A 17,330-nucleotide genomic window follows, 5' to 3' on the forward strand; every position below is an offset into this window, starting at 1 on the left:
TTAGAATATTTGGAAGGAGAGGTGTTAACGAGTCTTCGAGCATGTCCAGGAGCTTCCAGAAAAAGTGCTAACAACATTGCTTAAGTTGAAGCAAAAATTATCTATTTTACCTTATGCATAGTGCCTCAATATTTTTTTCCTATCTACTTTCCTATATTATTTTCTTCTTAAAATTTCACATGCTAGTGAATATTTGGAAATTTCTTTTATCTTTTTTTTATCTTGATTTTTAGATTTTATATTTATTTTTTTAGTAAATAAAATATCACTATTATTTTTGAAAAAAAAAAGGATAGCATTGACAATAATGCTTTCCTATTTAATTGTAATCATAAAAATTTAAATTAAAATTAAAATTTTTACAACCCCTCTCTATTTGTATTTGAAGGATATAAGAAGGAAGCAAACACTATTGTCGTATTAGGTTTATATGACTATGAAATTATAGTTCATTTGTGTCATAATAACTGATTTTAATTTGGTGCATTTAAGTAATTCTTTGGTTGTAAATTTGTAATGGAATCTATCTTTAATATTATTGTTATTACTTCATTTTGTGATGAAGTTTTATTACGAATATTTGATTTTCATAATCTTTTTTGGGCTCAATTGGTACAACTTTTAGTACATTTTTATTAATTGTAAATCGTGTCCAACATTGTTATCTTTATAGATAATTTGGTGGCTTATTAATCGAATTTAAATCTTGAATATATTCAAAAATTATGGTAATTAAGATAAATGAGTAAAACACAATAATCCAACAACAGAAATCTCCACCTCCTTAACCTTCTTTTTCCATTAACCATTACAACAAAAAATACAAGGGAAAATACAATTATCTTTCTTTTAGATAATCAGCTATGATGTGCGAATAATCAGAAAATTATCTCCAATTTCATTAACATGGTTCTTTGATTTGGTCTCAACTATCAAGTCTCAACCTTTGTTTCATGACAGTGATTGTTTCCACCATTGAATTCGCTCTTCTCTTCCAACTCCTTCTTCTCATTTGATCGGATTTTACACAAACATGTTGCGTGCAGCATCATTCTCTAGGTTCAGCTTCTCTCTTCATATTGTGGCCTATGTTTTCCCTTTTCGCTTTCCTTCCTGTTCATGTTCAATGTCAAGCCTTCACTCTCATTCTGAACTCACATCCCCTCGCCATGTTGATGAAGCTGTTGATTCCTTCACTCGCATGCTCTCTATGCGTTGCACTCCATCTATCATCCAATTTAACCAGATTTTGGGGTCTCTTGCCAAGACGCACCATTTCCCAACCGCCATTTCCCTCTTTCAGCATAGTTACTATGAATATTTTAATCAATTGTTGCTGCGGCATGGGTCGGATCACTCTCGCTTTCTCTATATTGGCCAAGATTTTCAGGATGGGTTTCCAGCCAAATACCATAACATTGAATACACTCATTAAAGGTCTCTGTCTCTGTGGTAATGTTGAAAAAGCACTGCACTTTCATGACAGAGTGCTGGCTCATGGATTTCACTTCGACCAAGTCACTTATGCAACTTTGATCAATGGGCTCGGTAAGACCGGACACACAGCAGCTGCTATTCAAGTGTTGAAAAAGATCCCACGGTATGGCACTGTTCCTAATGTCGTCATGTACAACACAATTATTGATAGCCTCTGCAAGGATACACTTGTAAGTGAGGCTTTTCATTTATATTCTGAAATGCTTGCTCGGGGAATTTCTCCTAATCTCATCACCTATAACACTCTACTTTTTGGATTGTGCCTTGTGGGTCAACTTAAGGAAGCCATTGATTTACTAAATCATATGATGCTGAAAAACATTACTCCAGATGTTCAAACCTATAATACTTTGATTGATGGACTATGTAAGGAGGGAAATATCAAAGATGCTAAGAGTGTGTTGGCTGTGATGACAAAAGATGCTGTGGAACCAACTGTGGTTACTTATAATTGTTTAATGGATGGGTATTGCCTGGTTAACGAATTAAACAAGGCAAAATGTATATTCGACACAATGGCTCAGATAGGAATGGCTCCTAATATCCGAAGTTACAATATTATTATTAATGGCTTGTGCAAAAGTAAATTGATGGATGATGCCTTGAATCTCTTTAAAGAGATGCGTCGCAAGAACTTGGTTCCTGACACGGTAACTTACAATACTCTAATTGATGGCTTGGGAAAATCAAGGAGAATCTCTTGTGCTTCAAAGCTTCTTGTTGAGATGCATAATAAAGGTCAACCTGCTGATATAATCACTTACAATTCCTTGTTGGATGCGATGTTCAATATCAAACAACTTGACAAGGCACTTATGTTATTTATTCAGATGAAAGAGAGTGGCATTGAACCAAATATATGCACTTATAGTATACTTATTGATGGCCTATGTAAAAGTGGAAGACTTATAGATGCAAAAGAGATTTTTCAAGAACTTTCCATTAAAAACCATTGTCCAAATGTGAGGACATACACTATTATGATCAATGGGCTCTGCAAAGAGGGCTTATTTGAAGAAGCATTGGCCCTGCTGTCGGAAATGGAAGACAATGGTTGCTTACCAAATGCTATGACTTTTGAAATCATTATTCGTGCTTTGTTTGAAAAAGGTGAGAATGACATGGCGGAGAAACTTCTTCGGGAAATGATTGCTAGAGGCTTACTGAATGGATGAAAAAAGATAAGATACATCAACTCAAATTAAAATCACATCTCTATTGTTGCTGAATGTGTATCATAGTTCTGTAAATTCTGTATCGGTTGGGTCAGAGGACTTTGGCAATGCCATAACATCATTACCACTGATGTCTTGACTATCTCATTTTTATTCAATTAAGTTTAAACTTTCAATGTTTGCAATTGCTATCATCCTTTTTGATTCCACTATGCTTTATTGATTCTTTGGAGGATATTTCTCGTTGTAGCTTACAGGTTAAGTGTTTAAGATCTCTCTATAGTAATTAATAGTTATTTACTGTTATCCTATGAGACCATATATCTTAACTATTATCAAGCTAGAAACTAAGAAAAACAAAAAAGAGGTTTACAAACATTTGCAAAAGGTTCCCCTGCCATGCGCAGAATGAAAGTCAAAGATGTTTCATTATATATGATTGATGCTGCCAAGGAAAATCCTCACTTAGCTAAAAAACTACATGATGTTTTACTTGAAACTTGTGTCATTGCTCCGCCAAATTTAGTTTCTGAAATTTATCACGAGTTAGGCTCCCCAACTGAAGAAAAAGATGAACACAAACCAGAAAGTGGACAAGAGACTCAGGTTGACGAAAATCTCGGTCCTACATTGCCTCACCAAGAGTTCATCCGAAAGGAGGTTCAAGCAGCCAGCTGGAGCACTCTAAGCCTGTTGAAGGTTTAGGAATAAACCTTCTTCTTGATCCGAAGTTAGCAGCTGTACAACATACACCATCCCAGGTAACATATGGGAAAAATGTTCCAGTTGCAGCAGCTGCTGCTGTTGTTGCTTCCTCTATGGTAGCTGCTGTAGCAAAGTCAAACAGTGACTCGAACATTGAGCTTCCAGTAGCTGCAGCGGCCACTGCAACTGCTGCAGCTGTAGTAGCAACCACTGTGTCTGTCAGCAAACAGTATGAGCAAGGCAGTCGAAGTGACGGACACATGGATGGCACTGGTTATGAGCCGAAGGGTAGTGGTGATGGTGAGAATATTGTGGTAGGAGCAAATTCAGAAGGTGATAGAATATCTGATAGATCTAATAGTAAGCAATGACAGTACAAAATCTGATTTTACATTAGATGATGTTGCCGAGTATGACATTCCGTTGGAGGAAATCACACTGGGTGAACGTACGGGACTTGGTATTAACTGTACTTTGCTCTATAAGATTTGGTTACATTCTTGTGTTAGATGGTGTTATTTATAATTTTATACATATAAATTCCCATATGATGACTAAAATTACATTTTGCTGGCCTATTTTTTGCATTCAGGATCGTATGGGGAGGTATACCGTGGTGAATGCATGGAACAGTGAGTTTTATTCCTACTCAGGCATACATTCCATATCTATCTTACAATTCAAATTGTATTTTCAAGAAACAAATTATAAAATGTGACTTTTTTCTTAACTGAGCAAGGCCCAAGAAATTTTTGGCTTCAGTTTCATTTTTATCCTTAACAAAAGTAACCAATACCTTATACTTGACTACCTTTTATGCTTGTCATTATTTTTTGTTGTGTTTTTCTGTTAGGCTGTAGGTTTTTGAATTCTTTCATTTACATCAGGTCTCTGCTTTGGTTTGTAGGAAGTTGCTGTAAAAAGATTTCTTGATCAAGATATATCTGGTGAATCACTTGAAGAATTCAAAAGTGAGGTAATATTTCATTAGTGTCTTTTTTTGTAGTTTCTACTCATATGTTTATCTTTGTTGATGAATGATTTCATTTAGTACACATTTACAACTATCAGATGTGAATTTTATGCTCCATATTGACATATCAGATAGCTGCAATACTTTATTTAGATTGTTATTGTATTTGTCCCAGGATAATTTGAAATTTGGATTAAATACTTTGTCCTGTTGAATTGCATTTTTTTAGAAGTTCTTGATGAAGATTGACCATTTGAAAGCTCTTTGATGTAATCCTTGTTTTATTTCTCCAACATTTAATAGCTTCTATTGTTGTTATATACTTCCATCTTGTGTGCTTCTCTCTATGAATAGATTTCCTAATGCAATTTGAGAATATAGTGGTGCATGAATGTATTTATAAGAGAACATATATATATGTAAAGAATATATTAAATGGAGACTAAGAAGTAGGGTTAGCACATTGGAGTTATTTAGTTCATGTAGTTGACTATACTTATTCAAAAAAAGGGATTTTGTTTAATTCTTTTATGAATGCCAAAACTAGTTGTGCATTTTCATGAATTTATATGATTTTGCTGCATATTTAACATATGATGTAAGTTGCCATAGGTTCAAATAATGAAAAGACTGAGGCATCCAAATGTTGATCTCTTCATGGGAGCAGTTACTCGACCTCCGAATCTTTCTATTGTTACTGAGTTTCTTCCCAGGTAACTTAAGGTTCCTTATTTCCTGAGATTCATATGAGACTGTGGATTGCAAATAGATCTTAGTATATGGTACAGAATAGTGCTATGCAGGCCAAAAAGATTACTTCTAAATAAACATCTAAAATATGTGATGTATGCTGTTAATAGCTCAAATGTCAATTGAGAAGTAATGAGCAAAAATAAGATGAAAATTTCAGTTATTATTTGGTTAATTTAGACACAATTTACCTTACTATATATTGTGTTGGACTCTTACACTTTTCCAGGAGTTTTTATTATTTTGATTAATGTTGTTCTGGAAGCATTACTTTTAATGACTCTGAAGTCTGATCTGTATATTTCCTATGCAGAGGAAGTTTGTATAGACTAATTCATCGACCAAACAATCAATTAGATGAGCGAAGGCGGTTGAGTATGGCCCTTGATACTGTAAGATTCTGTTTTCTTTTCTTGCAATGTAGTTTCATTAATTTTGGTTACTTTGTTTACTTCTCATTATGTTACCATTGAAGAATTTTATGTAAATTAATTTACAGTAAACTATTGAAGCTACTAGAAGGCCAGATGGAGTTTTGCAACAACCAAAATCAATATTATTCTATTGAGCTCAACTCTTATATGCACGTAGAAAACTAACTTTTTTTTTCGTGTTTGATATTAACCATAATGAGTAGCAGAAAATTTTACTTGTAAATATCTAATAATTATGTCTCTAGTTATTTATACGAAAAACAATATGATTTAAAAAAAAAAACCGAATAGCATAATAATCTTAGAGAGACAATACAATCTTAGTTAAAAAATCTGTCAAACACTAACATAAATTAATTTAGTGGTCCACCTTGTAACAGAGTTTGGCAATTAGCATTATTCAACCAAAATTAATTACTCTATTTAATTTCATCCCAAAATCCTTTATGCATGTGGAAAACTAACCTTTTTTGTGTCCTTGGTACATCAGCCATAATGAGTAGCAGTAAATTAGTAACTTTGACACAGCAGTACCATGTAACATAAATTACTTATATTGAAACATAGGAACATTCTACTATGCAAACTTAAGTTTAGTAAATACAAGCAGTCAAGCACATTTAAGCATTGACATTGCTTCTATATCATACTAGTACACCAAATAAACATTATGATTATCTAAAAGTAGAATAAGGTGCTTAATACTTGTATTTTGTGGTGCTATGATCATCAAGCCAAGTTATAATGTCAGCAAGCACATGGAATATTGTTTCATCAGGTTCACCTTCAAGTAGAGTGTGAAAAGCATCCTTATAGAGGATCAGTTTCTTGTCTTTCACATTAGCTTTCTCATACAAAGCCTTGCTAGCTGATGGATCAGTTATTATATCAGCTTCTCCATGCATGATCAATAATGGCACTGACACCTGTCAATTCATTAATGTTCTTTAGAGGATTTCATGTGATTAGAGTAGGTCCCACAATATAACATGTCATATCCTATCATTGCAGTCTTAAACAAAATAAAATAAAATTGATTACAGTAACTCAAGTATTTTGGAAGATTTAACATCAACTTGAATTCATGTGAACCTAATAAGTGACTTTTATAATATCTACTTATTTTTAAGTTTAAATAATAGTACATGATCAATAAAATTTATTATTTTTGTCAATAATTAATTAATACAAATATTTTTATATCTAGTATTTAAAAAAATAGTATTTATTAAATCTTAAATCTTAAAATTTAAATTTTAAATATTAAATTTTAATTTTTAATAATATAAAAATAAAATATTAACCTAAAATATTGATTAATATTAATAAAAGGTATTAGTACCTGACATTTTTCAATTAAATTCTAATTTTAAAAGTTATTTTACGAATTGAGTTCAACATAATAAAACCATATGTTCAGGGTTAGTGTTACTCACAAGTCATACCATAAAATGTTATTTCCTTCATTTATTTTTATCTATCAAAGAAATTGAGGCTTAAGTTTTGCATCATATAGTTCTAGTTATTCAGATAGGAAATTACTTCTTCCAATCTCTGTTCTAACTCTTGTGTGGCCTTAAGCAACTCCAATGCAGTTCCAAGTCTTGGTTTATCCTTGTATAGTAACACATTATACGGTGCCTGTAGTAAATTACGTTGGAGGATAAAAACAATGTGAAAATTATCAAAATTACGGTGCCTGTAGTATGTTTCTTCCAAAATTTAACAAGAACATATCAAAATATTATTTGCATAATTAAAGACCTACCAATTTTCTTTTCTTCACATCTCTATATATATTTTCTTTCACCTCTTCCTTTTGTGGAACTAGCTTAGTCTTGGGAAGAACCTTGGCGACACCAATTAGTATTTGTTTAACCAACCAATGTGGAATCATATCTTCAGCAAACTACAAAAGAAAATTGGTTAAATAATTGAGTGACATATACATACATATATAGATATATAGATATAGTGTATTATTAGTTTAATTAATATACCTTGCATAAAGGTGCAATAAGAGCAGCACCATCCCATGCATGTGGTTGTTTCAAGTGGATTTTCAAAGCAATGGCTCCTCCCATTGACTCACCTAACAAGAAGCTTGGTAAATTTTGATACTCCTTTTGTTCTGTCCCAAAAAAAAAAAAAAAATAATAACTGAAGTAAGTTAAAAGTGAAGAAATCCTTAATTTAACTTCCTCTAATTGGTAGAAATAAAAAAACATCAATTTTTTTGGTTGATATCAACCAACTTTTTAATTTTTTTATTTTAAATTCTAAATTCTAATATTAAATCCTTCAAAAAACATAAAAAAAATTACAATAAAAAAATTATCTAATATTGACTAATAATAAACATAAACTTTCACTTAAGAAGAATTAAATCAAGTGAAAATAATGTATCTTACCCTTAATTTTGGAGAAATGCTCAATGACATCATTCACTAGATTTTCAAAGCTAGGAATATAGCCATGAAGGCCATCTGAGAGACCAAATCCAGGGTAATCCATTGCAAACACTCCATAACCAGATCTTGCTAACTTCCTTGCAACTCCTAAGTACAAAATATAACATAAAGATAAAAGAATAAAAACGAAATCCAATAATAACAACTTTTAGTATTAAAGTTATGTATTAATAGATATTTGTGTAATGTAATGTGTTCCATGCCTTCAAAGTAAAATGTGCAAGTGTCTGCATAGCCATGACAGTAACAAACTATTGCTTTCAAAGAAGATGTTTCTGGTAACCAACTTTTGGAGAATATCTCTAATCCTCTGGAGTTCACTTCATAGCCCTGTATGTACATAATAATTAAAATCCAAGTGTAAATATAAATTTAATTTTCATGAGTGTAAAGAAATTAAACTTTACACGTATATTCAATCACGTAACACTACATTATAAAAAATAACTATTAATTTTATTGACCGCGTAAATGATCATTCAAAATAACAACAATTTTAATAGAGGAAAAATGTTAGACTCCTTTACCTCTTTCATCTTTATCCCATCTACAGGTAACTGTAACAAATTTCAAAAGCAAAAGTTAGTTGCAATATCCTCTTAATTTCTTTCTATATTAGGATTCAAGTTAAGGCTAAAACTAATTTTTGTTTTCTCTAAAATATATTTTTTAAAAAGTTATTTATTTTAGTCTCAATTATTGATTTGTTACGTTAAATATTTGCCTGACAAATTAAATGCCTGCATCATCTCACATTAGTAATTTAACTTATTATATATATTGTTTTTAACTAACTACATTAATATTTAATGGAATAAATTAATAGTAAAAATTAAAATAGAAAACTTCTAAATGTTACTTGGTCAAAACTGAGAAAGAAAATTTATAGGAAACAAAATTAAAAAATATTTTATGGAAAAGAATTATTTAAACCTTGATGTAATAATAATATAGGACGAGAATAGGAGGTTCAAACCGCCAAAGCAAGGGAATTGAATATGGTATTCAATATTCATAGATCGTTCGGATATTTTTTAAAAACTTATCTGCATTTTCTTTTCCCGAATTATGTAGTATCCATGTTGACCTTTGACTAGGTGGATCATTTTATTTTTATTTCACTGACAATAATTAATTTTATAAAATGAATTGAATTTTTTCCTAAGAATTAATACTTTGAAAGAGTGTTATTCTTATTGGTGTCTCATCTGATATTCAATTGCTATTTTTATATATAGATGTATGCATTTTATATAATAAAAATATATAATTAATTATAGTCTAATAGTTCAAGATGGTGTGTAAATAATTTTTATAACTTAAAAATACTAAGTTCAATTTCTTATTATAATTTTTTTTAAATTAATTCTCAATGCTTGTAAAAATATAATTAAAAAACTTAATCAGTTCGTCTCGCTCGTACTTAATTTGGTCGATTTTATTTTATTTTATTAAAGATAAAGAAACTTGGTCAATGAGTAATAGCTCAAATAGTATAGTTTCTTCATACTCATCTAAAAGGTCGCAGGTTTGAGTCTCTCTATTTTCGGTAAAAAAAAAAAAAGATAAAAAGACTCGAATCTGCAACCTCTTAGATGAGTATGAAAAAATTATGTCATTTGAGTCATTGGCCGGTCGATTTATTATATATGTATAGCTATTAATAATTATAATGTTATGCATTTTTTAGAATATAAAAATTAATTCTTATTTATATGACAATTAGTCGTGTTGCTCGAGTTACCAAACAAAAAGCGCATGCAGATATATAAATCTAAATTGTAATTTTTATTTCTAGGCTATCCCTTTGTTTTCTGGATGTTCTATGCTACTCATGGGGTAAAAATGCATATATATAAATTTAAATTAAAGCATTTTCTAAAATGGAATGAGTGAAGAATCAATTCAACAAACTAATAAATCGGCACAAGTCCTCCATTAATTGTTCTCTTAAATACTTCATCTACATTTGCACTTTATTGATTTTGCATCAACAATAATGATATTTAAACCCAACATTTTAGCTTTAAAGTTTAGATCACATCATTAGTCAACATAAAAAATTTTTAAAAATAAAAAATGTTAAAATCTAAAATTTAAAATAAAAAATCTGAATTTAAGTATTATTATTAGATGTAAAAAATAATGAAAATAAATATGGCACACATAAAATAATTAACTATACTATATATGCACTAAAAATTAATCACTCATATAAAATACATATTAAAATATAAAATACACAATAAAAATAATATAAATAATATATATATACTAACTGATTTAATAATTAATTTTTGTATATAAAATAATAAAATAAAATATTACAGAACTTTATAAAATTAGAATATCAGTATTTTTTATAGTGTATGTGATTGACAAAGATGTGTCTCATTAACTAAAATTAATTATTTTTAAAATTAATAACAATGTTACCCGAAACAAGCAGTGATCAATAGCAAGTTGAACATGCTTAAAAGCCTCACGAGCACGTCTTCTAGCTGGTGCTTCATCCATGTTACACACACCAATGTTTTCTAACATCACCTCACTATGATTCTCCATCACCATTTCTTTCTCTATTTCTTCCTCATCATGATCATTATCTTCTCCTTTTTTTCCTGTTCTTTCGGCCATTTTTCTTCTAGCACTTACTCCTATATATACACAAAAAAAATTAAATGCATGCTACCACTTTAATTAAGAGTACATTATTGGAGCAATAATATGACAATGAAAGAAAAAAATAAAAAAATGAAGTTGATATGAAGAGATATGGATGGAAGAAAATGTGTCTCCCTCACCGGTGTGAATGTTACAGAGAAAATTAAATTAAAACAAAAAAAAAAAGTTTGAAGGGAAAGTGGGGGTTGGAAATTAAGAAAGAAAAGAAATATATGATGATATGATACGAGTAGTATAAGAGTGATGAGTAGATGAAACTATGGCAGGAGTTTGGTTCATAAATTAAATAAACAAGTGGTGGATGGATGGAGTAAATATTTTCTCACCTATGCATTAATGCTATTGCGTTTTATTTAATTTATTTTCTCTGATCTATTTATATAGGCCAGGTTTCTTTTTCAGTTGGTAATAAATTAAGAATTATATATATTATTCTCTCAGATATATATTTAAGAATACTTATATTCGGCCGTTATGTGAAATGTAATTTTAATGTAACTAACACTCATTTATAATTTATGTCTTTTTTTAATAATATTCTGTAACCAAGTTAATTATCCAACTAAGTTAATATAACTTAATTGATATTTATGTACTATTATTTTTAATTTTTTTTTGTCTAAACATGCCATTATGTCTGTCTTTTGACGATTTTTTTTTTTTATGGATTTCTTTTTCTACGTTTTTCTTCTTCTTCTTTTCACTTCTAATGTTGTTGTTTCTTCTTCTCTTCGTCCTTTTTTTTTCTTCATTTTTCTCTTTTATTATTGTTATTGTCAACACCACCACGTCATCACCTCCATCTCCTCCTCCTTTTCCTCTTTCTTTTATCTCATTTGAATTTCTTCGATCACCTTCCTTTTCCTCCTCCTTCAGACTTGATGGTAGAAGCTCTACGACAATATAAACAATGTGAAGGAGCTGAAATAGCAATGAAAGAACCAAATCCTCAGTTGGAGGTAATGGAGGGAATGGAGGACACAAACGGTGAAGTCAAGAAGATGATCGAAGGTGTATTACACTGAGCTTTGTAGGTGGATAAGCCTTATTTTAATCTTTTGTATTAATGATAATCATGTCCTAGAACTGCAAAGGAATGGCGTGTGCTTCTTTTTGCTGAATCCTTAGAGAAATTGTTAGAGTTCATAAGCCCAATGTGGTATTTTAGTTAAAACTAGATACAGTTGGGACGTTGCTATAAGAGCTATAAAAATTTTTGGCTTTGATTTTTGGCATATTGACAAAGTAGTGGGTTTTAGTGGAAGAATCTGTGTACTTTGGAGAGATCCTGACATTCAGATAAATGTGATTGAATCCAAAAATCAATATGTGTACATGGGAGTGAATAGAGAAAGTGATAGAGAATGACTTTTAACAGCAGTATATGCCGGTCCTAATGAAAACAAAAGAAGAGATACATGAGGATATCTAAAAAATTTGCAGCGTAGTATACAAAAGAAATGGCTCATAGTAGGAGATTTTAACGACATTGCGGAACCTTAAGAGAAGAAAGGCCGAGGAAGAGAATAGATACAAATGCTTGTAGGCGCTTTAAAAAATAGGTGAATGATTGTGCCTTGATCAACCTAGGAGCGGCGGGAACTAGATTTACTTGGAAGGGCCCAAAATGGGATAATTTAAAAAAGGTGTTTAAAATACTTGGCCATACTCTAGCAAATATAGAAGGGAGACTGAAATTTTTGGAAGCGAGAGTGGATGTGTTGGCTAGAGTGAAATCGGATCACCATCCAATCTTAGTCACCACTAATCATATGAAAAGTAAAGTTAGAGAAAAACCTTTTCGATATGAAGAAATGTGGAGTATGCATCCGGAGTTCAAGAATTTCATAAAGCAACATTAGAACTATCAATATCAAGAAGATAGAGAGTTGAATGGCTTCACAGAGAAATTAATCAGATGGAACAAGGATGTGTTTGGACATATTGAAAAGCAAAAAAGAAGGATTATAGCGAAAATTGCTGGTATTCAAAGGACAAGGAGTTATGGGAGGAATAAATTTCTACAAGAATTAGAAGGGGAGTTAAATAAAAAACTTGAAGAATTATGAGACAAGAAGGAGACAATGTGGAAGCAAAAATCCAGGAAACAGTGATTGATCGATGGGGATCGAAGTACGAAATATTATCACACCAAGATGATAATTTAGAGAAGAAGAAATCGAATCTTGAAACTTAATAACAACGATGGTGATTGGATGACCGAGCATCAAACTTTAGTTGATCATGTGATGAAATTCTTCAAAGAATTATATAAAGAAGAGAACCTGGACTCAAGCAAAGTAGAGTAAGAATGTAGGTATCTTATGTTGGATGAGAATATAAAACACAACCAAACAATAATACCAAAGGTTATGGAGGTGAAAAGAGCAATATATAATATAGGGTCTCTTAAGGCTTCGGGGCCGGATGGATTCCCAGCTGCCTTCTTTACGGAGAACTGGAAAATAGTGAGGGAAAGTGTAATCAAGTTGGTGCAATAATAATGGAGGAATCCAAAGTTAATTAAAAATTTGAATACAACTTTGATAACTCTTATACCAAAAGTAAAGATTCCAGAGATAATCACTCAATTTCGACCTATCTTCCTGTGAGTTATAAGTGCATTTCAAAGATAGTGGTGGAAAGATTAAAACCAATTTTGAGGGACAAAATTCTCCTTTTCAAAAAAGTTTTGTTCTAGGATGACAAATCCAAGATAATATAGTAATAGCAAAGGAGGTTGCTGAGGAGAGTCAAAGGAAGAAAAGGCCTAATGGCAATAAAATTTGATTTCGAGAAAGCCTATGATAAATTGAGTTAGAGTTTTTTAGAAGATTGTTTGGTAGACTTTGGACTACTAGATGAGTTGATAATTAAGATAATAATGAATTGTGTGCAATCTATGTCATATAAAATTTTATGGAATGGAGAAAAAACCAATAGCTTTTAGCCTACTTGTAGAGTGAGACAAAGAAACTCGATTTCTCCATATCTGTTTGTGATAGCCATGGATAGACTGTCTCAAATGATAGAGAATTAGGTGAACAAGAAAAGATGAAAACCAATAAAAATAGGTAGATCAAGACCAAGCATATCTCATTTGCTCTTTGCGGACAACTTGCTAGTGTTTGCTGAAGCAACAAGGGAGCAAATGGAGGAGATTAAACGTTGTATGAACAAATTTTGCAAGCTCTCTAGATTGAAAGTAAGTGTGAGAAAGACATTTGTGGTATTCTCCAATAATGTAAGAAGAGAAACTAGAGACTCAATTTTAAAAATCTGCAACTATCAAGAGAAACCAAACCTACAAAGATACCTTAGTGATATGTTCACAAATCAGAGGAAAGGAAAAGAAAGATTTAAAAATGTAATAGAAAGAATACAAAGTAAGTTAAAGGGATGGAAAGCTAATTGCTTGTCACTAGCAGGAAGAATAACTCTGATCAAAGCTACTCTAAGTCCAATTGTAAATTTCGAAATCCAACATAATAGGATATCAAAGGGGATCTATACATAGCTAGAGAAAATGCATAGAGAATTTATCTGGAGGGATACACAAAATTAAAAGAAAAATATATTTGATAAGCTGGAACACTCTATGTCTCTCAAAAGTGCAATGAGGGTTGGGAATGAGAAATATATAAAAAGTTAATGATGTTTTTCTCATGAAACTAATTTGAAGACTTGTGATTGATTCAAATAGGATAGGGCTAAAATATTTAGTCACAAATACATCAAAGGAAGATAAAACATTAGAAGAGTTCAAAGCAAACAAGCTGACTCTCCACTCTGAAAAGAACTGGTGAAATTATGGCCTATAGTGACACAGAATTACAGCAAAATGATAGGAAATTGAGAGCAAACATCTTTTTAGTTTGATAACTGAATTCTAGAGGAAGGATACCTCTACGAGAAAGTAGTCAGCAATGTACAACAAATTCATCTAGAAGAAACTGTAGCAGATTATATTGATGATGATGGGAGATGGGATATATAAAGGATAGAGAATAAGTTACCGAGTTTGATTATAAATAAGATTAGACTATTCTTCCACCAAGATAGAACACAGAATATTCTTTTAGATGGAAGCACAATACTAGAGGAGAAGTGACCGTAGCATCAGCATACCAAGTGCAAACAAAACATCGATAGAAGGAAGAAAGAGGCATATAGAAGGCCATTTGGAGCTGAAAAGGGATGAAAAGAACCAAAATCTTTATGTGGAAACTATCCCATAGAAAATTCTAATAACGGAAAAAAAAAGTAGACTGATGGGAGCACATCTAACATGGTTGTCAAAGGTAAAAGAAAATCATAATACATGCGATGAGGGACTGTCCAAAGACTACCAGAATATTGATACAAATTATACATCTAACAGCAACGGCGATATTCTTTGGCACAAAATTGTTCAACTGGATAAAGTTGAATTTGAAAAATTCTTTGAGAATTTCTTCCACTTTTTTTTGGAGGGATGAATTCTTCATGACATGTTGGTGGATTTGGAATTGGAAGAATAAGGAAGTTTTATTTCCCTATTCTAGAGATTTACTAATGCTGTCAAAATAATTAAAAATAATATAACAAATTATCAAGTAGCTTGTACTAGAAAGAGAAGCGGGAGAGAAAGGCCACTCCCGAAAAGAGAGGAAATAGTGTAAAATCCAGCTCATAGAGGCTCCTAAGTTAAATACCGATGGGATGGTCAAGTTGAAAAATAGTGAAGCTGGCTGTAAAAAATTGTTGCGATATTCTCACCCAAACAAAGGTAACAACGCGATATTCTTACCCAACAAATTCACTTCTATCAAACCCATCTTAGCAACGGGGATCAATACATCAATGACAATCTAAAACAAGTCATTGTCTAACTCAGTTATCAAACAGAGACAATATATTCTCGCTCTACTATTACATCCCTAACAAACATAAGGACCAACATACCAATGACAACTATTGCCTAAATCAAATATCAATCTATCAATTACTCAGATATCTATCAAGTCAAATTCAAATAGTCCAAACCAAATCAATCTCACCAACACTACCCTCATCAACAAATAGTTAACCACAAATCCTCACATCCTCACTTACCCAGTTATAAGAGCCATGATCCTCAACTTTATATTTCTCCTTACCTACAATTCTTTCAGAAAAGCAAAAAGAAGAAGAAACAGTGGCAGTGACACAAACTAACTTCTTTTATTCATGACTTTAAGACTCCAAAATGCTTCAATAGAAAAGTAATGTCACATTTAATGAAACTATTCAATTCCATGAAAAACCCTAATCGTTGCATTTATTAAATCAACGGTTCAAAATTATATTGGAAAAACCAAAAGCACGATCAATGACAAGACTACTACACTTTTTAATACACGTAACTTCAAATCACATCTAAAATTCAAATTATTTTATTTTTTATGTTAATAAAGTAAGTTGATTTGGGGCTTCATACCTATAACTCAGACCGCGGAGTTATAACTAAAAAAGCTCAACCTGCTTTATCACAATATAGCCAGGCTAAACTTGGAGGCTGTGATATGGTCGCTATAACTTGTCCTTAATACTATAACTTGACAGTATATATTATATGGCCGTTATAACTCGTCCTTAATTCTATAACTCGGCAGCATATGTTATAGATCAATAACGAGCACCAAAAGGAACATTGTAATGCCTTGATATGCTATTACTCTCCATTAATGCGAATTATTGAGAGTATAATTGTCGATGCTTCATCCCAAAATATAAAAGGGAGGTAAAATGTTTATTTGATTCATTACATTTTTTGTAAAACTTATTACTCACTTACTAACTTAAGCGTCGAAGTGTCTTTTGCAAGTACTCACTTCCTTGTTCTTTTCTTGTCGACATATAACTCATTCAGACAAAAAATTTACAAATATTCATCAACAGATAAATTATACACCGACCATCCTCTATAAAAACAGTTATCATTGTATATATATACATACATACGTATGTAGTGTGCAACAGTTTTAATTATAATGTCTCCTATATATTTTGTTTGTCTAAAAGTGGCACTCATATATAAATTAGAGATATAGGTAGAATACAGAGAAATATTCGTTGTAAAAAAAAAAAGACCCACATAATTTTTTCTCTCTCACTTTATATGTATGCATATTTGATTTGATATATGTATAGGAGCAAACCGAGCAAGTACCTCGACTAAAATCTCCTATGCATGTATGCACCAATTTAACCCTTAAATCGTCTTCCGTATATCAATACTTTATCTATCCTCTCATTACGTTCACTAAGATTAATTTAGTATTATTAGTTCAAAATTAATTAGCGTCACTTATATAGGATTTGATGCGTTTGACGTCTCACGATGCCTGTATAATAGATGCGGTAATAATAAAAAATAATATCTAAAATTATTTTATATAATATAATCTCTATAATTTTTTATATATAATATTTATAATTATATATTTATTATATTTAAAATTATATAATTATTTTAATAATAATTAATAAATATTAAATAAAATAATTTTAAATTATTTAGACTAATTTTTATTATTTTTCAAACATTATTGTAATAATAGATGTATCTCCTTGAACTAATTAATGTGATTTTTAAAAATCATAATTACATTTTTTAAAT

The 17,330-nt window shown here is 31.0% G+C and overlaps 2 protein-coding genes and 1 pseudogene across 2 annotated transcripts; 2 read left to right on the top strand and 1 right to left on the bottom strand.

The window, feature by feature from the left end:
* Positions 1-1,064: 1,064 nt before the first annotated feature.
* LOC130948494 (pentatricopeptide repeat-containing protein At1g62930, chloroplastic-like) lies at positions 1,065-2,926 on the top strand (annotated as a pseudogene).
* A 202-nt stretch (positions 2,927-3,128) lies between these two features.
* On the top strand, positions 3,129-5,687 carry LOC130948498 (probable serine/threonine-protein kinase SIS8). Its single transcript, XM_057877245.1, has 6 exons — positions 3,129-3,837; positions 3,970-4,009; positions 4,285-4,353; positions 4,963-5,063; positions 5,414-5,492; positions 5,600-5,687. Exons 2-6 carry the CDS (start codon positions 3,998-4,000, stop codon positions 5,600-5,602), a joined length of 264 nt encoding a protein of 87 aa, XP_057733228.1. The 5' UTR covers positions 3,129-3,837; positions 3,970-3,997; the 3' UTR covers positions 5,603-5,687.
* A 545-nt stretch (positions 5,688-6,232) lies between these two features.
* On the bottom strand, positions 6,233-10,642 carry LOC130949043 (caffeoylshikimate esterase-like). Its single transcript, XM_057877876.1, has 8 exons — positions 10,442-10,642; positions 8,533-8,562; positions 8,209-8,335; positions 7,946-8,092; positions 7,535-7,665; positions 7,303-7,443; positions 7,077-7,175; positions 6,233-6,460 (listed from the first exon to the last, which is right to left on the bottom strand). The coding sequence occupies exons 1-8, from the start codon at positions 10,640-10,642 to the stop codon at positions 6,233-6,235; spliced, it is 1,104 nt and encodes a 367-aa protein (XP_057733859.1).
* Between the last annotated feature and the right edge of the window lie 6,688 nt (positions 10,643-17,330).

Source organism: Arachis stenosperma, chromosome 9, assembly GCF_014773155.1.
Source record: "Arachis stenosperma cultivar V10309 chromosome 9, arast.V10309.gnm1.PFL2, whole genome shotgun sequence".
Lineage (NCBI taxonomy): Eukaryota > Viridiplantae > Streptophyta > Magnoliopsida > Fabales > Fabaceae > Arachis > Arachis stenosperma.

Bases quoted from the DNA above. Each gene is read 5' to 3' on its own strand.
- LOC130948498 (XM_057877245.1), top strand. The intron at 4,354-4,962 runs GTAATATTTCAT...AAGTTGCCATAG, and splicing joins TTGAAGAATTCAAAAGTGAG to GTTCAAATAATGAAAAGACT. The intron at 5,064-5,413 runs GTAACTTAAGGT...TTTCCTATGCAG, and splicing joins GTTACTGAGTTTCTTCCCAG to AGGAAGTTTGTATAGACTAA.
- LOC130949043 (XM_057877876.1), bottom strand. From the start codon at position 10,642: ATGGCCGAAAGAACAGGAAAAAAAGGAGAAGATAATGATCATGATGAG. The intron at 8,336-8,532 runs GTAAAGGAGTCT...ATGTACATACAG, and splicing joins ATGGGATAAAGATGAAAGAG to GGCTATGAAGTGAACTCCAG. The intron at 7,176-7,302 runs GTAGGTCTTTAA...AATTTACTACAG, and splicing joins ATGTGAAGAAAAGAAAATTG to GCACCGTATAATGTGTTACT.